This window comes from Cydia strobilella, chromosome 6 (genome assembly GCF_947568885.1).
Source record: "Cydia strobilella chromosome 6, ilCydStro3.1, whole genome shotgun sequence".
Lineage (NCBI taxonomy): Eukaryota > Metazoa > Arthropoda > Insecta > Lepidoptera > Tortricidae > Cydia > Cydia strobilella.
In genome coordinates this window covers 16,466,202-16,490,649 of record NC_086046.1, presented here as the reverse complement: position 1 = coordinate 16,490,649, position 24,448 = coordinate 16,466,202, and the positions used below count along the sequence as shown (strand labels likewise).

Below are 24,448 nucleotides of genomic sequence, written 5' to 3'. Positions count from 1 at the left end.
AACCAAGATAACATCCGCTTAGACGCTTGGAATGCACAAACAAGATCTTATCATATGCAACCTGCAAACCATTCGCGAATCCGCTCCAATTCCTAACAATCACAACTGTGGTCCATTGTGTAGCTCAACGCAATATTACGTGATAGATAGATAAGACGACACACAAGAAAAAAAAAGGATTAACGGTTCGGTTCATTGAAATCGAAAGAACTCTGAGCGCAGGAACTGGTTCCGAGCGGCATCCCGAGGCGCCCGCACGGTTGCCGCGCAGTGCTCTGCTGGCCGTTTGCGCGCGTGCGCGTATATTCGAAAATCGAACACCCACGCGAGATTGCCGCAAATTCCTTTTATTTTTTTAACTATAAATTTATGCGCAGTGTGTATCCAGCCAGTACCGTTTTGGTTTTTAAATTGTACATTTGTATTCTTTCTAAACAACCAGTGTTGTAATCTTTTTATTTTCAAATACCTGCTGACCTTAGGGACAGGTTGTGAACTGCAACTGGATGTGAACAAGTGTTAGTGCAAGCTGAATATTATGTTACTGAGTGGACTGGAAGTATAGCCGTTAGCAATGGCCAGCTTCAACGACCTGTCCTTCGACTGGGAGTCGCTCTGCCAGGAGTGTCCTGAATGCTGGACTACATCAGGTAAGATAAGATAGACTGGCTAACACGACTGATCAGCAATTAAGCACAGGATCTACTCATAGAGAATAAAATAAAACTACTTCGGCAATGTTTAGCATATTACTGCAACTGCAAAAATATATACCGTCATTTAAAAAAATATGTGCAATGTTAAAATTACCCTCAAATGTTAAATCTGTATTTTTTTCTTTTTTTAACTTTTTTATATTATATTCAATATGCAATAGGTACTCTTTACACAATCAGATAAGGGTAGATATCTAATATATCTTAGATACGATTTTTTAAATGCTTTCCTTTATCACAATTATAGCGTTGTCTACATATGTACAGTATTATATATGATATGATACAATCGTACTAAACACGGTAGAGGCACCAATGACGGGCACTAATGGTATAATTAGTGGCGCAATTTGATTATCAATTATAAGCTGTCAAACGAAACATATACGTAAGCTTTACACACACGATATTGTAACAACAGGCATAAACAGTCTGCGTTTGAAAATATTATGAAATATGAGCTTGTGCCCGCGATTTTTTCTGTATATAATTAGCTACGACTTCCATGGTAAATCTATCTCACCTTTTCAACCCCTTAAAAGGATGACTTCCGGGATAAAAACTTTGTCTATCGCCGGGACTCATAGGTACTATATGCAAATCAAATTTCATCTAAATTGGTTCAGCGGTTAAAGCGTGGAGAGGTAACAGACAGACATACAGACAGTTACTTTCGCGTTTATTAAATTAATGATATTATATAGATATTATTTAATATAGATTAGGTATTCAACAACTTGACTATCGAGAATCGGTGCAACTGGGTCATATGCGAAATTATTTAGGATGTAGATAATTTGGCTTTCCGGTTCCTGACAGTTAAGGACATGGTGCATTGATACCAATATTTCTGCACAGGTCATATCTATAAGTATAGCAAGTAAGTACCTATTACACACAAGTACCAATGGACTTCCGGTTCGAACGCCATCTTGATAGTAGCCTCGTGATTAATTCCTTTGTTTTTTGCTCATTAATATTGTTTAAAGTGTAATATCGATAGCTTTATTATACAATAATCTGCAGTGAATGGAGAATTAATCTCAAAGCGTGTTTAACCACCATTTTGGAGTCAACGGCCGGTAGTCCACGTGCTTCTCGTAAAATCCAGCTATCGGTTTTACGAGACAACTACAACAACCACCGAACAGCGTCGTGCTCTAAGAGCATTTATTTTGTCCCTACCCTTTTACGTGACATTGGCTACGGGCAACACCGCCCTCAAGTCCATCAAGAAAAGAAGACAAGTACCAATTTATTTATATTTATTTTGACCTTTTGAGGTGCAAAGTGCATACAAGTTTTTTTATTATTGCTTGTTTATTAATTTTTCGGGTTCTGTTGACAACGTCGGGGTCATTTTGCTTTAGCATATTTTAAAAGATAATCAGACATTATTCGGTTTTTAAATTAGAAAATAAAACATAAACATGATATACATATATATATATATATATAGAAATTTAATTAATATTATTAGGTGTAAAGGGTTACTATTTATTTTGAAAGTAACTGATATATATCATAAAATGAGATGTTTTTATTGGGTAACGAATAATAACCAACCTGAAGTAAAGATAAATAAATAGTATTTTTACGACTAGGCAGTTTATCGCAGAATACGGATGAAATGTCTGAATTGTAAAGAAAAACGTAAGACGCTTGCGACGATAATAAATCATTGTCTAGATCTGGACGTTGATTTGATAATACCTACAACCTTCAAATCTACATTGAGTCAATTAATTAAAAGTGAACTAGATAAATAATTAATATTTTCTTGAAGGTTACATTCCTACAATGAAGTAGAGTGAGTGAGTTGAAGTAGAGATTGAGATTGAAGTAGAAATAGAATTCAAGAATAAAACTAACTTTCGTTGATGTCTTATACTTGAGCGTATTACTTGCGACTCTTGTGAGGCGCACTCAGCATACTGAATAAACAATAACTTCATAGACGGTTTAGTGTGTGACCTCATGGTGTATGTAATCCCACCCTACGGTAATATGATATATATTTGTTAAAATAACATAGGATAATTATGAAACATGAAACCAATATGGGGTTGGGCTGTTTGAACGGGGCTGAAGCAAAAATTAATGTAGGTTCTAATTAGCGTTACCCATCATCATCAACATTAAGTAGGTATCACAAGATATCTACCTATAATATTGATATTTTCGTTAAAATTTCTCTGTTTCAAAGCTAGAATTTTTTTTTATTTGAAGAATGTGTAGATACATCTAAAGATGTGAAGTTCTGAACTGTTTGGATTAAGTCTGTTCAGCATGGCAAATTCTTAATAATATTTATCCGAAACAGTATTTTACTCAAGTTCGTTTATAGAACCTTTATTGTTACTAGGTCTTTTAATAAATATAGGTGCGGAAGTAAATATTTACTTGTCATATACTAACCTTGATAGAAATATTAAATGTTGCGTTTAAGTAATTTATTTTTATTTTATTATCTGATCGGCGATTGGCCCTAGTCACACCTGATGGAAAGTGAAGACAGGGCCTAAGATGGAGCTCACCGGTTCAGTAAAAGCCTATTCACTCTTGTTTTAATTAATATAATTCAGTGGAAAAAAAATTCGTCTTGAGTCATATATGTATAATATGTTTGCTCTCCGATATAGCGACCGCACTAGCGGTATATACAGGCGGTTATCCAATGTTTGCACTTGGTGTTGACGCGGACACGCTTACGGGCAACGTTCGCTAGCGTCCAAGCGGCCATGGATCATAAACTAGGATTTCATAGCGCAAGAATAAGTACTGTAAGATGTAGTGTTCTATTATTAAAAATGTCTTTGTTTTGCTCATATGAAAAAAAGTGACCAAGCCCTCCGGTGGCCGAGGCCGGAATTGAACCGTCTTTATCTTATTCGGCTAACGTCTTGATCTTGACCACTAGACCACCCGGTCACTTCCCGTTCACTTTTTCTTTAATATGTAACATCTGTTTCACTTTATAGTTTATATATAGTAGTGCGACTACTTAAAATAAATAAATATTATAGGACATTTTTTTATACAGATCGACGTTGTCCTACACTAAGCTCAGTAAGGCTTGTTTTGAGTTTACTAGCCGACATATGTATATTTAGTTGTCCTTACCAGGATTCACCAAAGAAGCACCAAATCAAAAAATATTTAATAAAATAATTTGATTTGTTCCCTAATTGAACAACAACAAAGTTGTGCTCTGTTCTGATAATTTTGCAAACTGCCTTCTTGGCAGCTTCTATTGCTGATTGTATTTTTCAACACAAGCATTATTATGCATCATAGTAATTATAGATGTTATGGTTATAAATTACACCGGAACGGTTTCTTGCGCTTGTTAAATTTATGATTTTAATTAATATCTTCGCGGTGAATTTCTTTGGTCATAAATGTAGCATCAACACTTCGTTAACTGCATAAAAGTGATTCAAGATAACTAGTTCAGTATATCAACACATAATAAATACCAATTTAGAGGCGAACGGCCCAAACTTTAGCTCTCACTGGCTAAAATGGCTATTAAACTAAAACGATTTATAAGATCTTTGGAAATAAATATGTACTAGACCTAGGAATAAACTTCAGTTAACTGTTGGGTGAATTATAAAAAAATACGTAGGTAGTATAGACCTTAATTGAGTCGTCGTCGACATTGATTTCATTGTGTTGTCATAAAGATTGTATTGTAGTATTTTTGTTGTATTGTATTTCATACACACTTACCTACATAAATGCATGTTACTTAAAAAACTGATTAATTTTGGTAACGCAATGGAATCAATTAAAATAAAACTAATCTAAGTTATTAATTTTTTTACAGCATCAAATGTTAATAAGAACAAATAATAAATTATGATCACTATATTAATATAGGCTTTATTAAATAAAATCGTTTAACATTCCTTTTTAAAATAGCTTCATACATAATTAAGTCTCAATCTATGGTTGCGATTGCTGTCTTGATTAATCAATGGTCACTCCAATGGTAAAAGTATGCCTACGGCGTATCCGGATACCATGCCGTGGGTGACCAAGGCTAACCAGACCTTATATTCAAATCTGACTGAGAACCATGGTGTTCCTATTGACATTTTCAAGTAGAAACCCCTTTGCTTGAATTCTAAACAACGGTATACCTATATTTTATGCAAACATGTTAAAAATTTAACTTTTCATTTTATAAACGATGCCTAGACAAACAACTTGGCATTTAATGGTGTTTTTATATAAATGGGGAGGGTAGTGTTAATATTCTTGCTGTAGGTAATTACAAATTGTTTTAAAGAGGATTTCTCATAAATCTCTAGTATGGAGTTCTTCAAATATGTGTGAAGGACGGATATTGCATGTGACACCTCTGGAGTTGCAATAAATGCTAAGTATCAGTCGGACCGGGTACCTGTTTGCCACCGACGTAGTACTTAAAAAAACGAATATGATAATATACTCGTGAAAGACAGAGCTATAGGTACTAGCTATAGCTTCAATGTCTTGCTTGACTAAAGAATTGATGGGCGCGAACGCTCCCTAGGTTAGGGCTGCCATACGTTAGGATTTCCCCTTAAATTCAGGATTTCTGATCCCTTGGAAGGATTGTGGAGGGACTTATTGAGTGTCAGTTTTTCAGAACTAGAAGCTAGGTAGAAGTTCGAAGCTAAAAATTTGGAGTTGGGCAGAGAAAAGGGAAGGTTAATCTACTATCTACAGCGTATTGTTGCGCGTTAAGAGACTAGTGGCCCATAAAAGGTTTTGGAATAAGGAATTTAATGGAATGTCAAGATTTTTAGGGTGATGTCCGGACTGTTCTCAGGATATTGGAATTTCATATGGCAACCCTGCCTCCGGTGAACACTGCACATAATTTATCATGAGTGGTCTCACACGGTAAATCGATCACCGGCTGTGCACAATCAGTGCAGAAATCATAAGGCCAAACAGGTTGGTCAAGTTATGATTTCGAAACCTTTGATGCGAACAAACTCCTACCGAGCACACTATTTATTATCTTTGGTTCATTGCCAGCAAATCTACGCGAAAGCTGTGTAACATGAACATGACAACTTGAAAGCATATCTAACTGCTTAATGTTTAGTTTATTGGGTTGAATTAAGGCAACATCTTAACAATTTAACTTTTTGTGTTCTCTTTAATACAGTTGGGTTTGTTTTATTAATGAATGTAACCGTAACATTCAATTTTATTTATAAGTTTTATAAGCATTTTATTAAAGTTTAATCGGTTGACAAAAATACTACATTAATGTCTTTGGCCTTAATTAATGTATTCGTTCCCTTCCCTTATATTCCACGACTCTTCTCTTTCCGCACAGACTCGACCCTACCTTCTAGCTGATTATGATTATTTTATTCACCTGTAATTATTGTCATTATTTCTGTAAGACCTTGCAATCTACGCGTAAACCACGCTTAAATTAATTAAAATGACCTATTTCAATCGCGTAATAGAACAGAGTATTGTTCTAATCTACTCGTAATTTGGGTTATTAAACACTTAAACAGTTCCTATTAGTATTGAATGTAACTGTGAGTTCACACGATGCCTTCTCACCGCTGCGTTTAATTGGTGCATCTGTCATTGACCCTCCAATCTTGAGGTGATGCATGAGGTGTAGTGTAGGTAACATTCGATTTATTCAACTATTGTCATAGGTTGCTCGACAAAATTGAGTCGTTTTTGGGTGAAACCACGTAACGAGAGCTCCAGATCTGTAATAACTTAGCGTAATTCGGAAGCGCTTTATACTGGTTTGGATAACATCTAAGTATAGTCTGCATCTTCTCAAATCAATCCTTCGCCAAAAACCCTAATCTGTTTAACAAAAGCCTTTGTTCCTTTAGTGCGTGCGGGGTGCCCATTGTTGGTGAGCGCGTGATCATTGTGTATCAGCGAGTGGCATGCGCTCATCAACAATGGCCACGCGCTTACCAACAATGGGCACGCGCAGACACAAAAGGAACAAAGGCTTTTGTTAAACAGATTATGGTCTTTGGCGAAAAAATCATTTGAGAAGATGCAGACTATATGTAGTTTCATGGCCCTGTTGATTATAAAATTCATATTTCGGTTATGTTATGGCGATGGCGGTCAATGGAGAACCGGTACAGGCCGGTCGTGATTCATTACGCGGATTTCCATTTTAAGCAAGTTTTCAACGGTTTTTGGTTTATTCAAATATTTTAAATTAGCCTTGATGTTTCATTTTTTGCTACATTTAACTGAATCCTACGTAAAATGTTATTGAAAATCTCTAAAACATGCTAGGCTTTGAAGCCGAGTGTGAGCTCATAAAACCTGCATTTTATTCGATTTTTTTTAACAGCTCGTGACATATCAAATGTATTTATGTAGGTAATCAAAACATCACGATATTGGCCATTCGAAAAAGGTAATAGCGAGCGATTAGCTTTAATAATGCAATATTGCTCATCGTTATCATGATTATATATTATGGTAAAATATCAATCATAACACAAGTAACACAATCTCAACATAGATTAGGTAAACCTACTTACCGTCACTCACAAACGCATTAATGCCACACAGCAATGATTATTGAAAATAAACATCAAAACAACTATTAGAGTAAAAAGCTAACGGCAGCTAATGGTTGCATGTTTATAATAACATAACATAAATAAGTCACTTGTCAAATAAAGTGGCATTTACGGTGTTTTATCGCGTTGAGAGTAGTGATGTGCCGAAAGAAAATATTTCGAACAGGGGAATATTTCAAATGTAAATAGAGTAAGGAACATAGAAGTAAATTAAGTATGTACTTCACATTCATAATAGGGACCTACATTTTTCATAATACGTTTATGCATTGTTATTTCATACATAATATATGAAGGGCGACCTTTCAATGTCACTTAAGCGTAAACTCGTTGACAAGTGTATTCTGCCTGTCCTAACTTACGGTGCCCAAATATGGTCGCTCACCGAGAGTCAGAAGTCCAAATTAAAAGTTTGCCAGCGAGCAAATCTCAGATCACTTTAGGTGTACATATACGGTAAATTCATTGTTGCAAATTAATTACTTGTCTTGATGGTTAATATGTTTTCAATTTCGGCAATTTAGTTAAAAATTAATGGTGTTTTAATTTATATTTTTGCTTTATTATGTATCTTTGAAATTTCTCTAAGTAATGTCGATATTTTCGTGATCAGAGCATCACTAGTTCCAAGCTTACAAGTATAGACATGACCGAGTAAATTGAAATAACTGTCCAATATGTCGCAGGGGACTTAACGCCACCTGAATAATAAGGAACTTGACATGGCGAAAAGGCCGTTATGCGGCCGGGAACTAGTTTTGGTAGAATGTGTTTGTGAGCCCAAATCAAGGGTCATCAAAAATCAGATCCTTATGATACAAAAAGTTTTTGTTTAAAAAAAATGTTGATTATTAATTATTAAACACTATTCAAGATAAAATTGCATTACATTGATATTAAGTAAGAAGATATGACGCTACAGACATCCTGTTTTTTTATCTACATAAACAGTAAGCGATTATATAAAATGAATGCAATTAATGATGACTATCTGATAATCAGTCATCTGTTTTCCTCTGATAACGATAACCAATAATTAAGATCGATAATTAGTTTTACTTGGAATGGAATAGATTAGATTTTTAATTAGGTACATAGCAAACTTCTTACTTATGCAGTCAGACTCATATACATATTCACTGTAACATACTCGTACATCCGAAGTAAAAAAACTTCTTGAGCACGATCATAAACGAACAACGGTAAAATTATGCCAAATGCTTAATTACCTAGAGTCGGGCAAAGCATGGCATTTGCAAAAGTATGGTAATTTTTACGAAAATATAACGTTTATAGTTTTTAATGACACAAATAAAACACAATAAAGTGAGGACTTTGTTTTATTCAGTTGGTGCTAAGATAGCTTAGAAGGACTATAATATTTTGACTTTTTGATAAACAAATTACTGCTGTATTTCTATTTCAAATGGGAAGTAATTAAATGATCAACCTTTGTTAAAAGTAATTTGCAAAAAAAAATCAGCTTAATAATCAGATATAACTCCGTAATAGATGGATACAGTCTAAGAAAAAAAACGTGCCTCGAAAATCAAGAAAATTTGATGTTCGATCAGGCGCCACTACCTTTGGCCTACTCTCATATAGATAACGTTGACGGTTTCGTTTATTATTTAACAATTTTAACGCCAATCAGTGAAAGAACATAGGACAAAATCATATAATAATAATTAAGGCAAATAAATAAAAATATCCATATATAAATATTTTTTTTGATATTTTTATTTTTCGTTATAATCGTGTGTCGATAGATGGCAGTGAATTTACTGTGGCACAAAATTTACTATGACAGTACCGCTCTATCCTATTATATCCTCTTTGGATATAATAAGGTGGGTTACATTTGATTTGAAAAATCAGCAGAGTTGCAGGCGGAGTAAAATCACTAGACTTATACTTAGTGAAACTAACCGTGAATCATTCAAAACTCTAGGAGTAAAATCAGTCCACGTGACACGAGCAGCCAATCGTGTGCGTGCATATCATTCGATGATTACTTGTTTGACACCAACTGCTACTAGAAAAGTGGGTTAGGTTAGGTTAGAACTGCGACCTTCACAGAAACAAACTGCTATTAGAAAGGTTAGAACTGCGACCTTCACGCACACCAACTGCTACTAGAAAACAAAGTTAGTGGGCAGTAAGTTTTTTGAAGGACAAAATGAAAGGGAAGTAATCAAATGATGGTCAATATTTTTTTTTTGTTTAAAAAATCAGCTGATCAGCAAAGGGTAGGTTAGGTTGGTTAGACATCTGCTGATCAACTTATTTTTCATTAACCAATTTTTGCGGATCAGTTAAATTGTAATCCAAAATGAAATAATTCGCTTACCCACTGATTGCTTAACAAAATTTGATTAATGGTGGATCTCTTACTGCCACTCCAACAATTAATTTGCCAACCAAAACAATTTAGAGCAGCTTAGTGATATTTATTGGAAACTGGTTTAGAAATGCTTGCTAACCATAAGTTGCTGACCAAGTATCCATTTTGGCTGACCAAATATATATTTTTGTTCATCAAAACATGAATATTTTGCAGATCGATTAAATGACACCCATTTCAAAGTATGATCGCTCTCGTGGCAACGTTGTCTTTAGTATGTCGTCGATGAGATTCGCAATTTTAAATTGTAAATATATATTAATTAATATCTTAATATAAATAAATATGATAGGACAATTTTACACAGATCAGGTTTTATATGATTTTAATAATTTGTTTCCCGTTGAAAATGACACCACCACGTTATTTCCGAGTTCGGTAAGGTAAGTACTAAGTAATGTTCTTCGCGATGTAACATTTACGCACGACTTCACACCTAACGTTTGCTCAGTGCATCTCAAGTAGGTATACCTAGTCTATCTTTGAATAACACAGCGCAGTTCACAGAACAATGATGCTAGGTAGGTTGAGAGAAGCCTGAGATCCGTAAAAAGTGTGCGTAATAGAGTAGCATTCGTCAGGAAAAGTTAGAAACTGCAAAAGATTGGCAAAGCTATGGATTGTTAAACAGTGTAAAAAAATGTAAACATTTTGGTGGGATGTTCTTTCGGGTGAATCGACTGAGACAATATAGTTACAGGTATTGTTCAGTACCACCAGTAACAGTAGTTGTGTTCAATAGTTTTAAGGAACTGTTTCACAACGGGGAGAGATTTTTGAGTTTCCAGCGCTCGATCTCAATACTATGTCCACTACTAGGCATTTAAATTCTACTAATAGAATTGAAAACGAGTGGTTATACCACTATTTACCACTAGATTCCGAATTTCTATCCCTCGTATTTCACAAGTAGCATTTCGCCGTTTTCCACAGATCTTCGAGTGAGTTTAAAAGTTTCAAGTCAATGCGATTACACTACAATACCGTTTACTCTATTAATGTTCGAGTATGCTCCGTCATTATCACATCCGAGTGAATCCTATAGAAATAGAAATGGCACCTCGCCGCGCATCGCACATGTAATTTGAATAAGATTATTCCACCGCACGCTAACGATAGTTTTTGCCGGCATTTATGTTTTCTTTACGACTTTCCATGTAAGGAACATTTCTTTTCAAAAACACTCAATTATTGATACGCGTTATATTAAATTGAACCTTCGATTGTTCTGGATATAGTCTAGTTTAGAAGCAGCCTGAAGATGGATTTAGAACTTTTAAAAATTGATTATGACTATGTTGTATTTATCCATATATTACGGGAAGGCTGATAGTTAAACAATTAATTTAGCCTATAAAATAAACGGTAAATCATAGCTAGGCTAGCCGTTTTGTGTTGAACTACTCTTTGATTGCCTATTTTTACTTTCTTGCAATCTTATTGATGAATACATTTGGCCAGTCTTAAATAAGAAGTACGAGTAGATATGCATCGCATAGGTATACTAGTTAATATATCGTAGAATACAGTGTGTTTTTTAACTTTTTGTAAGGTGATCGTATTGAACAAATTTTACTATGAGGCCTTCCTGAAATCGTAAAAAAATTTACTATCCCATAGTATACCTAAATGTATATAACTAAAATAGCTTCACGGAATTGAGAAAATTTTAAACAGATTCTACATGAAAAGAACTATTTCTTAAATATTGGAACAGTTGGCGTCTCGTCTCTTTGCGTTTCAACCTCGATCGATAGCAACTATTTGCTCTATAACTTTTGTGTGTGTAGGTGCAGGCATAAAATGATTTACACTTTAATAACACTTACTCACTCAAGGATAGTTAATGACAGCAAATAGTATTACCCATTTTAATGACTTTTTTAAATTGTATCGCTAGATATATTTCCGCCTAAAAGGAACATTACTAATTAAAGAGTTTGCTAGTAAAACCTGAAATAAACCATTGTGTAGGGTGACTGCTACGTATAGTTATTGGCCCCTCCATAGTAATTGGCCACTCTTAACAAAACAGAAAGAAACAAGGCAATAGAAGTCTTATTGTTAAGTGGACAATTAATATAGAGGATATAACAGTCACCCTATATAAAACGGGAGTAATAAGTATATGTCATTGTCACAATTTTCATTTTCCACAAAAGTTTTTATCATCGACTGTAGTTTTATTTTGACAGTCATCTAGTTATCGAGTCAATTTTAACGGGACAGGCAGGGTTTTGTAGACAGCAATACAAGTAGTAGAGGCTAGAGAGTATACGGTCTCACTTCGCATACCGGTATACGCACCATATCATTGTCACCGAAATTTTGAATCGTACGAAACTAGTTTAATAATATTCTATCCTAGTTACACTATAAAACAATTTGACGAAATAACAGCCTTGTCTCAAACTACTATCAAGCCCTTACCTTATCAAATTACGTGCCAATCCGGCTCTACAACAACCCTAAAACTGTAATGGCAACCACAAAAACTGGTGTCCATTGTGGCAGTACTATTGTCTTAATCAGGTTCCAAGCCTGTTGTTCTAACTTACGGAGCACTGGCCGCTATCGTACCAGTATTAATCTCTACTTTGATTACGCACGGTGGTTATGTATCTTAAGATCATTCTTATGTTGGTTGTTTTGAGGCAAACTTTTTCCCGGGTGTAATAAAGACCAAAGCATCTCCCATGAAGCTTTGCGTAACCCGACACATCGTGAGACACTCACGTGTGTTTTCAACCGAAGCTACGATACCAAAAGGAACTAAAAGCATATGGCTTGCGTAGGCGCTTAATACGTTTTGTTTCTGCGCACAGCCTACCATATCTGTAGCACGTATCAAGCAATAATCGACCTTCAACAAATGTAGTAAGAGCTTACATCTCAGATAAGTGCACCACTGCACCTCTATGTGAAACCCTGATGTCAATGGCCACTGAACGGCCACTACTACGAGCCGATTACGCTCGAATTCTATTACTAACTATATGCGATTGTTTTTATTTTTGGGGAACAATTTTTAGGATTCCGTACCCAAAGGGTAAAAACGGGACCCTATTACTAAGACTCCCCTGTCCGTCTGTCCGTCTGTCTGTCATCTTCCTGTATCACCTTAAATGTCTTATTTCAATCCAAATACATACGTAAGTAATGTAAGTATGCATTTACTCAACGTTTCTTCTACCTATCTAGAATATACAGTAGGTGCTCCGTGAGACAGGATGTTAGAGCGAGCGGTCGCGCCCAGCGTCAACAGCTAATCAGGAACCACATTCCGTTATCGAATATTGCGAATGCTAACTGATATTGCCTCAAATTTATGGGTTTAAATAAAGTGTAGAGAGCCTACCCGGGAGGCCCTACCGCGAACGCACGAACCACTTCATTCGTTAGTTCGAATACAAAATTGATAAAAGGTACAATTAAGACGTGTTATTTAAGATAAATTTAAAGTTTATTCTAAGACGCAATGTATTGCGATGTAATTTAGTTATGTCTAACGCGTGACAATCAACGTCAATTACAATGATTATATCTAATTATAATCTCAATAAATTATTATCTTCAATGTAGCTCTATAGAGCTCTATAGAGCTACATTGAAGATAATAATTAATTTATATGAAAATAGGAAGTCTAAGGACTTCATAATTTTAAAGTTGTTAAACAAAAGTTTTATCGTTTGGAAAGTACAATATATTATGTGTTTTAATTATTTGGTCGTGTTACAGGGCCCGCCCGGTATAATGCTAGGTTTCTTCTCCTTCTGCATCCTAAAGATACAATGAGACCTTAACTTTCATGTCCAGTCAGCATCAAATAGAAAGTGAGATTCAAAGTGGCATCCAAAGAAAAAACCGGCCAAGAGCAAGTCGGACTCGCGCACGAAGGGTTCCGTACCATTACGGAAAAAGCAGCAAAAAAAATCACGTTTGTTGTATGGGAGCCCCATTTAAATATTTATATTATTCTGTTTTTAGTATTTGTTGTTATAGCGGCAACAGAAATACATCATCTGTTAAAATTTCAACTGTCTAGCTATCACGGTTCATGAGATACAGCCTGGTGACAGACAGACGGACAGCGGAGTCTTAGTAATAGGGTCCCGTTTTTACCCTTTGGGTACGGAACCCTAAAAAGGTGTGTTGCAATGCATTCAGCCACTTGCTGACTGCACCCTACACTTAGTATTTATAATGTTTGTGATTGACGCAAATTCAAGAACTTTTTCGAGATCACCTCTAAACTGAACTTGTCATTTAGTTCATGTAGCTTATTTCCACAAAGCTACTTCTACTTCTAAACCTGCCGGTTGTACCTTATAAACAACAAGTTCGTTACCTTAGGTAACTACAAGCTCAAAATATTAATAGGTATATCAAATTCACAGATCATCATGTAATATAAATAATATAATCGTGTCGTAATAAATGTTTCAGTAAACAGATACCTAGCGATTATATTTTGCACATATAGATTTAGATTCATTTATTTCTCAATGAGTATTACATGTTTTTATTACAATCGAATATAAAAATGAATACATATAAAGTTTCAATCTTACTCTACCAATCCGTACATAGTGAATTGTGAAACATGTGTGTGTGTGTGTTTCATAATCACCTCTACTTGCTTCCTTTGCTTCCTCGTTCAGAGTTCAATAGTTATTGAGCAAAACAGATTCTAGAAGATTATCCTCATTAGTGTTTATTGAGTGTACTGCAATTACTTCTCTCACTAAGCAATTTATATAAGTATATTTTGTAATAATCTGTTCTTAGAAAACTTTATATCTACTTATGGATGACAGCCCCCAGTAGCTCAATAATACAAGTGGGTGATTCGAACTTTACAATCTCGTTATAAAACGGTTATGGATATGATCTGTCAGTGATCAGTGACATTTCCGGTTGAAGAAATAACTATCTGAAGAGGCCTCCAAAGTTACCTTTAACAATTATAGCTACTTATGGCTATGTTTCAGTCAGAAAAACGAGACCTTAGTGCAGAAAGCGCTAAATGCGAAAAAATAAAAAAATATTCTTAAAAAAAGTAACACCGACTTTAATAAGGATAAAATAAAGTATCATTCCGTTTTAAATGTGCTAGCAACCAATAGGTTTGAAGTCGGTGCCGAGCCAAATCTTAAGCGTCAACACGCCGTCAAACTGAATGCCAACTCTGGTGAAGTTCGATAGGAAAGGAAAAAAGAAAGCTGCCGATTAGTTGCTTAGGGGTACCAGTATTATAACTATTTATTCCTTACTTGTTGTTTTTCTTATTTTTTCGCAACTATTAAAAAACGTCGTTCGATTCACGTGCAGAAATGTCATTCTTCACTCGTCCCGAGTCTCGGTACTCGTGAAATAATGACGTACTTTCGGCACTAGCATCGAAATGTACTCTTTTAAATTAGGTTTTAGTACTTGCATAACAAATACAAGCAAATACAGCATTCGTGAAGGCAGGCCCTATGCGTAAGTGTTTTTGCATTTTAGGCACTGCTTTGGTTGACTGACAAATTGCCAATTAAAATGGCATTAGCCATTTCAACGAAAACGTTTCCATGTAAGTTATCCCGAAGAAGTGATTATGTACTCTCGTACCCAATAAGTAGGATGGGCTTATCGTGTCCTAGAAAAGACGCTATCAATGGTAGCATAAACTCATCTACCTATTTAAAAACACTAGTGAAACGAAAGTACTAAAAGAACCGCTAAGTAGAAAAGGTGTATTAACACACTTACGTGCTAATCCATTCATTTTACAGTTTGCTTTCATTATCACAGACAATGCAATGGCACGAAGGTGAACAAGTATTGTTCATCTGAAGCGTTTTGTTCTATCAGCAATCTTTAATTTTCATTGTCACTAATTTTTAACTGCAATAGTGTAGGTTTGTATAAAGTAATCCATCTTCTAACAAACGAACGTGCGCGGACGGCGCAGACCGCGCGCCGCAAGTCATGTGCAAAAAGCAAACTCTAGAGGCCTTGCCAAGAGACGATCATTGAAACTGAAAATAATATTTGGAAATGATCACGTGACGTTGACTTTTCCATTGGCGTTTGTCGATAAAAGTCATCTTCGGCTACAGCCTCAAAGTAACACTAAGCGCCACTTGCACCATCTCATAAACCCGGGGTTAACCGGTTAAACGGTTAACCCAGTGTCAAATTGTACTGGTAACCAAGGTAAATCCAGGTTTTACCGGTTAATGTCGGGTCAGTAAAAAAGTGGCCCTCAGGCTAACTTGAATTATGTAGTAGCGCCAAACAGTTTTTATGTCCAAGATTTAAACGTGGAACTTAAATTTCAAAATGACTGGAGGTAGTTTACTGTTTTTGGTCCTTACACTGTAGCTACTATCTGTGTCACATTCTTTGAGATTCAGGTACATCAAGATAGTCATAAGCATAAGGCAGACTAAAAATTCTGACAAATTCACACTGAAACAATACCTGTTCCATGATCATTTAATTAAGATATTGTCCACTGTTCTCACTTCTCACGACTATGTAACCCTGATCAAATAACACCATAATTACAGACTAAATGCTGTAATTTTGAGACAATGTTATATACCTGGTGTTTAGCCAATCAATATATCCAATTATGTATTAAAAACCATGTGAATTCTTCTTGCAATCCAATGTAATTAAAATACCAATCCCTTTTGTCGTTGAACTATGAGTTACAATAATTGAACACGGAAATACTTACCTACTGACCGCGGGAAAATATACTGCAAGTCAGTCATCATTAGTTTAAATCCATCTATATAATCTTATCTTCATATTGACCAATCTTATAAGATCTTTACGTCTGTGCAGCGTCTTCTATTTAACGTATTTCTGTCTTTAGTCATGTGGTGTAAGGTTGATAATTTGCTAGTTAGTTAATGGATGGTTCTTAACGTTGTGGTCAGTAAGAATACCGCATTAACTTGAACTTGTCTTTTGTTTGACGCCTCAGCAATGTGGGCCAGTGCCAGTAATAAAGCAATGTGTGTCACCAGGCAGAGACAAATGCCGACGATACTTAGTCCCGAATAAATGACCTGCTTAGTTGGTTTAAAGGTCGCTACATACGTAAGGATCATGATTAAGAGTTGTATAAGGTCCAAGAAGGTCGTTTCGAGCTAGCTATTCCTCTTTTTTTTGTTTGGACTGTAAAAGTGGACGTGAGTAGACTGAACACTCGTTATATTTTGCAGGTTATATTTTATTTGTACTTAATCTTCTATAACAGTATAAATTCAGAAGGTAAATATTAAATTTTGAGACCTTATAACAATATTCTTCATTAATATAACTTTAAACAAATCCAATCAACTTTAGCCCGTATAAGAATGTCTACGCGCTTACCTAAGCGGTGAAAACATTCTTACAGTCTTTGTTGCAATAATATGCTTCGTTTTCAGGAATGCATTGTTCTTGAAAAAGAAACAACATGTGTGAAATTAGAAAACGGCACTTAAAATTGAATTAAAAATGAGTGCAACTAATGACACAAACCGTTAGATGTTGATGGAGTCAATAGTGTAATTTGGTGTAATGGTGATTGGTGACGCGTCAATTTAAGCTCTAACTATTATTACGCACGTCATTGTGATAATGCTTTTATTGTCACCTAATTATCGCTTATAATATGTATACGGACGAGTCTACATGTTGCAAAGTTAAAGAGTGCTTCACCGATTAGCCATACTTTGGAACTAGCTCCTCCCCTAGGCTCGGCTCCCTCTGCTAGTCAGAGGGAGAGGAGGAGAATAACCACTAACATCCCCTGCGGCGCATCTGATCAGCTGAAATGTATCAGCTCTCATGGTCATTTAAGACTTACAACTACCTACAGTCAGCAGCAGAATTTGCTAAGCGGGCGAGGTGTTCAAAATGATCTAGACGCGACTTTATTGTTAAGAGAATAAGAGCGTGTCAAGGTAATTTTGAACACCTCGGCCGCTTAGCAACTTCTGCTGCTGACTGTATGTAGTTGTAAGTCTTAACTGACCATGAGAGCTGATACATTTCAGCTGATCAGATGCGCCGCAGGGGATGTTAGTGGTTATTCTCCTCCTCTCCCTCTGACTAGCAGAGGGAGCCGAGCCTAGGGGAGGAGCTAGTTCCAAAGTATGGCTAATCGGTGAAGCACTCTTTAACTTTGCAACATGTAGACTCGTCCGTATACATATTATAAGCGATAATAACCTTGCGTCAAAAAAAAAAGGTAGCATATCACTTAAACCAAGGGCCTGACACTCTTTGATAGAGAAAGATAGTCTTATTGCGATTCCTATAAGAGGAAAGAGAAAATAGTGCCATGCTTTGTCCTTATCACCGACCGGGTGGCATCATAGGTAGGAGGCGATGGCGAAATACCGATTTTATAAATAAGAGTGAAAGAGAAAAAATCCTATGCTGCCCAAATTTTACATGAATATTCTTTCTCTTACCCTCGGTCGCTCGGTAGCGCGTCTATAACTACTTGTATATACTATGTCTATGACCTTAACACTTAATTTAATAACAGGAAATCACAATTTAAGGTCACCTTGGTCTAATCTAAAGTCTAATGTAGGTGTACCCCGTTATGCCTTACAGTGTCGATAATTACTATGCTCATTTCCGTTGTACACGCTACATTTGAACAGAACTGCAAAAACGCTGACAAACGGAATACATTTGAATTTTATTTAAATCTTTAAGAACAAGAGATAGCTTGGTAAGGTATAAAATAAGCACGCCTCTGTTCATATCTCTACCGCACGCGCAATAATTATATTGCTGTCTCGTCGACGATGCCGGCGGTCAATGTCACTAACATAATTATGCGAGTGCGATAGAGACAGGAACAGGCGGGTCAGTGTACGAAATTCTACGTGTTTAGCGTCCTTACTTTATTCATCACAGCAGTAAAATGTTTATTGCTTATATGCCTATACTACAAAAGGTCCTGTCTCCTGTCTGAAAAGCTGATCTTTAAAAGCTGCCTTTTTTGTTCAGAATTACAGCGAATTTTAACCGCTGAAATACTCCGAGCATTCCAAGATTCGAGTGTAGCTAATACTAACCCGCTGTTGCAAGCGAAGCTGAAGAAAATTATTTCATAACGACCACGCCTCTGCTTTGCTGATAAATATTTAGGAGATGTTCGGCAGTGTTCTGCAACGCGAAGAGAGATTTCAATCTGTTACTCAACTGTTTGTACCTGTTGTTATACAAATGTCGCATCTCGAGTCTTTAGTCGATGGCTATCATTAGAAGCAGTTTTATCTTGCATTGTATTTAAATTCCAACGATCTTGAAGTCAAACGGAGTCGGGTGTCCTTTGTGTTATGTAAATTGTGTGATTGACGACAGCCGACCTACATTCGAGTCAAAGATCGCCATCATTATGCCGAGCTTTGATTAAAGTTTTAATACCTATGTGTGTGGGCTTCATCGTGGACACATATATTATTTACGAAATCAATCATCATCTTCGTGTCAGCCAGGTGACGCACACTTATGAGAAAAACATAAGCTTATCCATATTCTTGATAATACCTGGGGCCAAGATTACTATCGTTGATATAAAACACCAAAACACCAATAGTCACATGACTTTTCGTAGCATCTATCATCCCCTAGGAGGATAAAACCAAACGGGGCGTTCCCCTCTGTCGAAAATAGTCGGCCAATGCACAATGTATGGACTGACGTTTATCTGACATTGGCTATTTTGACGTTACATATACATTTGACGTTCCCCTCCCCCGCAAAAATTGGCAGACTTTTTTGTGCAGCAAGTTACAGACGTGGCGACTCCGTTTGGTTATATCCTCCTAGATCGTCCCAATACATTTCTTTGACGTTTGTCGGTGAAGGATTGTCATTTTTGCTAGGCCCCCGGGTCCCACAAGTCACCCAATCTGCCAAGAGATCGTTGGAATAGGAGGCTCTAAGAATAATTAGACCGTGTTTTTCATCCGTCTTACAAGTAATGTTAATCACTATTAAAAATATAACTTCAAAAAACTGTCACAAAATCTAAAGTTAGACCAAGTATGGTCTGCAGCGATTTTGATAGCACACGCAGTGCGTTATTTAATACGTCATAATTTCATAGAAGTTTTACGTTTAAAATAGCACTTGCACTGAGTATGCTATCAAAATCGCTGCAGACTTTTTTTCGTCTAACTCTATGCATCCCCATACCAACAAAGGGTTAATAATAAGGTTGACATAGAGAGCACTCCAGCGGTATTATGCGTAGGTATTTACATAATAAAATAAAAAAAACAAAGGAAACACTTTGAAACTGAATATTTGTATACTTTTATTTCAGTAACAATACTTGGCAGTGTAGTAGCACTATCCTAACCCTCTTTTTTTGTATCATGCTTTTTTCTAATTGTCTTACTAGGATGACCAAATGCCAATGTTTCCTTTTCTTTGGCACGTTTCTTTTTATCTTTCGCTTTGACATCACGAGGACCGTCAGCCAAATCGCAGCTACTAAGGGAAGTAAAAAGTTTTTTTGGCATGAATGAACTCCACAACTTTACCTTTTGTAGTTCTCTGTACGTTATCGTATTTCTCTTCAGCATTGCATTACATAAACCAAGATGCCTTATATAGGTAAACAATCGTTCAGTCTTCCTTGCCTTTTCTAATTCGCAGTTGTTCGCGTAGGACTGACCGTTTGAAGCACATATCGGATCCCATTCACGGCCTTCCTTTGGATCACAGAAACATGCTCCATTTTCTATAATTTTTATCGTCGGATCTTTTTCGAGAGCTTTTTGAAACTCGCATAAGTTTAAGTAGGTGACATCGTTGGAACCACACAAGAGCGAGTCGTGAGCGGATTCGCACTCGTCTTCGGACTCGAGGGATCGCCGGTTTGGCATACCTTGCCCGGGAGCTAACAATACGGCTGTTGATAATATTTGCTTTATTAATGCTATTCAGCAGAAACATGTATCTAAAAATAAAAATACGAGTACCTATTCACTGAAAAAATCTTCTGCGTCTATATTAGGTATATTCATGATTTACATTATTTATAAAACTGTTCTTTCCCTTCCTTTAGTTTATACATACAATCTTATAAGTTTAAAATCAATAATGAAATGTTAACTTACTAATGGCTAAGAACAGCAAAATCCCCCGTCCAGTTTCCATGGCGCGTCCAGTTTCTTCATCTAACTTTCCTAACCTAACTAACCTTCAGTTTCTTAGCATCAGATTATTAGGAAATTAAAACTACTTAATCTAGGCAATTCATATGCATGACCAAACACAGGTAAATTAATTAGGGCCTGAATTCGGCTCGACAACTACAATTCCAATCAAATAATAAAACAAGTGATTAGAATTCTTACGATAAATAAGGAACCTAATAGTTGTTTACCTTCTCAGCGTGTGAGGAGAAACCAATAAAACTTGGATTTAATTTCAAATCATCAGTTACCAACCTCCATAATAGTGTCCTAGGTGCATAACTACTTTAAGCTGATTTACTTTTAAATGAAATATGTAATCATTACTTAAGATTAAATAAATATATAAATACGAAAAAATGTTTTATAAGACGTAGTTACACAAAATGATTGATATATATGTATGTACACGTTTTTATATATTATCCTGGATACTTTTCCTGTAATTTCGCTCACATTAAATAAACATACTAGTTACACCAGCACTTGAATAACAAAAACACAAAAAAACTGAAAATAATAGGAGCCAGTTGAATTTCTTCACACATCAGACACATCAGAGGTGTTAATTTCATTTGTTTCGCAGTTCTATTGTTTACCTTCATGTAACCTTAGATGTGCAGACTGTGGTGCATTTCTTTGTAAAAACATAATCAATTGAGAACTAAGCGACAGACGCAACATGTGACATTGGATTATATTTCAGGAAATGAAGCCATTTCAACGCGTATTTCCCAATAGTGTATACCTGCCAGCTGTGCCTAAAAATTTAAAAAGAAAAATTTGTTTAAAGATATATTTTCAATTTAAATAAGTTGAAATGTTACACTTATCTATAGCTAGCAACATGAATGCCTTCAGAATTTTCATAATGATGTTACGCTGTATGTGCTTCGTCTGACGTTGCGTTCAATTTATAATGCTCAAATCCATCTCAATCCCAGGAACAAAATCATATGCGTGACAAAACATAAATTAATAATAATATTATTCATTCGTTTAATGTATAGTTTGTTTTATTCACTAGTTATTTATTAAATTGACAACAAATTGAAAACTATCGTTCAATCTTGCATATATCGCTATGCGTGACGAAGACATGACTAAATACCTTAATGTTAACTCAGTGCTTATAAAGGCATAATTTACTTATATAATAAATATGTATACCGTACCTGCCCTGTGTTGTATTTTAATACATGAACCGTAAACACTCTAATAAACATTATTTACAGTAAGTAAATTTATTAACACTTAAGTGAAATATATTATTACTTATTCCAGATACCTACTTATCAACAGCTCTGTAGCTGCTTATTTCCCCCCCCCCCCCCATCTTGATAAGGCATAAAATACACCTAGCATACAGTGCATTGATACAATTCGACAATGTAACTCCTTTCCCAATGAAGGCCACTGCAAAGCAACTTGTCTGCATGACATAATGATGGAGTCACGACAAATTAATGTCAAAACAAATAAGTAATTTTCTTTAAGTCACTAGACAAGATTCCACAGCGTTACCTACAAAACAAAACAAATTGATGAAACAATTACTTGAGTATCGAAACTGTTATTTCCACTTGTTGGATAGGTTATAAGTCCATTTCTTAGTCTAATAAACGTAAAATTGTTACGTAAAATAACTACTTACATAATATTTTACCCATTTAGGTTGAAATAATTTAGAAAAGGATTAAAATTAACTGACAAAACTGAACATCAATTTACTCATACATTGTGGCATATTTTATCAAAATAATCGTACAAAAGCAATTGTTGTAACAACTGAAAACATGACATTAATTTTATGAAACCGTTTTAGATAAACACTTCATTTGGTTTTTATTTGAATAATTAAATGATTAAACAGCTGGTAAATTAGAACATACCAGCCTACATACTTTTATTTCACTTAGTCCTAATTAACTTAGTTCCGATTATAATAATTGAATTAAAATAGGGAGGGTCGGGTCGGCAACAGTGACTAGGATTTTTTCGGACAGCCAAACTAAAAGAAATATAAAGAAATATTAGTTGTACCGAGTTGAAATTTACACTCAAGCTCAACATACTCTGGTTATTCATCTGTCCCCCTGCATTATCAGTTTTTTCAATTGATACAGTTATAATAGACCGCGAGAGAGCCCAAATTTCGTCAGTCATCGCCTCCCGTGCGAAAACTTGTATAGCGGTTAACGGCTACGTATGATGAACCCTCGTGAACGTCAGCTGCCGCTCCGTTGGTGGGTTGAGGAATGGCAGCCAACGAACGCGTAACACGGTCTTTCCACCGCGATCCAACCGGCTGACGATTTGTTTTATTAACAATAGCATCTAAACTATCATCTGACAAAATATCAAACGGGAGGCGATGACGCCGATGACTGAAAAGAATTTTCTTTTTTACATGTTAATGTGACCAGCTAACGGTCTTTCCACAGCGATACAATCGGCTGACGATTTTGTTTATTCTTAATAGCATCTAAACTATCATACTATCATCTGACAAAGTATCAAGCGGGAGGCGATGACTAAATTTTTTTTATAGACTTTTTTGCTGCCATTCCTCAACCCACCAACGGAGCGGCGTCTGACGTTCACGAGGGTTCATCATACATAGCCGTTAAGAACTGTACGATTTTTCGCCCGGGAGGCGATTGGTCATGGAAATCTGTTCCTGGCCCGCGGTCTATAAAGGTCAAGGTTTAAAAAAAAGGGAAATGAGCCACTGTGTACCGGTACTGGGGTACTGTGACTCTACCCTGTAGTACACAGAGACTAACGTACACAGTGACTATTATATAGGGTGATCAATCCAAATGGGTCAGTATGGAGAATCCAGAAACTATGAGAGATAGCGAAATCTGTTCTTAGGAACCATGGCGTCGATTTTAGATTTGATAATAATGACATTCAAACTTTTTTTTAAACTCTCATGCACAACCGGGAATCGAACCTGGTCAATATTCTTTATGTAATCTCGTGTAGTATATGTTTGTATAAATGATCCTGAAATTTAAATAAAAATTAGAATTTTTTTATGCCATCATTATTTTCCTCGCGTTGTTCCGGCATTTTGCCTCGGCTCATGGGAGCCTGGGGTCCGCTTGGCAACCAATCCCAAGAATTGACGTGGGCACTAGTTTTTACGAGAGCGACTGCCTTCGACCTTCCAACAGTTAAAATATAATTGGTTATGACCCACATTAACTCAGTCAGTATGCGTTCAAATCGATCTTGACATCGACGTCAAATATATATCGATCTATTATACAAATATCCTCTAACACGATCAGAAAGATTACGCAATTCAACGTGAGAAAAACGGAAATCCCAATCGTCGGCACCTGTTCCCGAACAATGGCGGCTGTTCATAATCTCGCGTTCACTTTCTGCGCCCACGCAACTAGTTAACATTTTCGAAAATCGAACGCGAATCGTGACTGGACCATCGCGGTTCCCTTTCAAACGTCACGAAGCCGGCACCTCGTTATCGGGAGTTGCGATTCGAATCCGGTGGGACT

At 36.0% G+C, this 24,448-nt stretch overlaps 1 protein-coding gene across 1 annotated transcript in view; it reads left to right on the top strand.

Annotated features, from left to right (window-relative positions):
* Window positions 1-291: 291 nt before the first annotated feature.
* The window catches only part of LOC134742456 (cerebellar degeneration-related protein 2-like), a 119,686-nt gene continuing 95,529 nt past the window's right edge, over window positions 292-24,448 (top strand). The window contains exon 1 of the mRNA XM_063675631.1: window positions 292-650. Within this exon, the coding sequence (XP_063531701.1) occupies window positions 575-650 (76 nt within the window). The 5' untranslated portion in view covers window positions 292-574. The remainder of the gene's footprint in view (window positions 651-24,448) is intronic.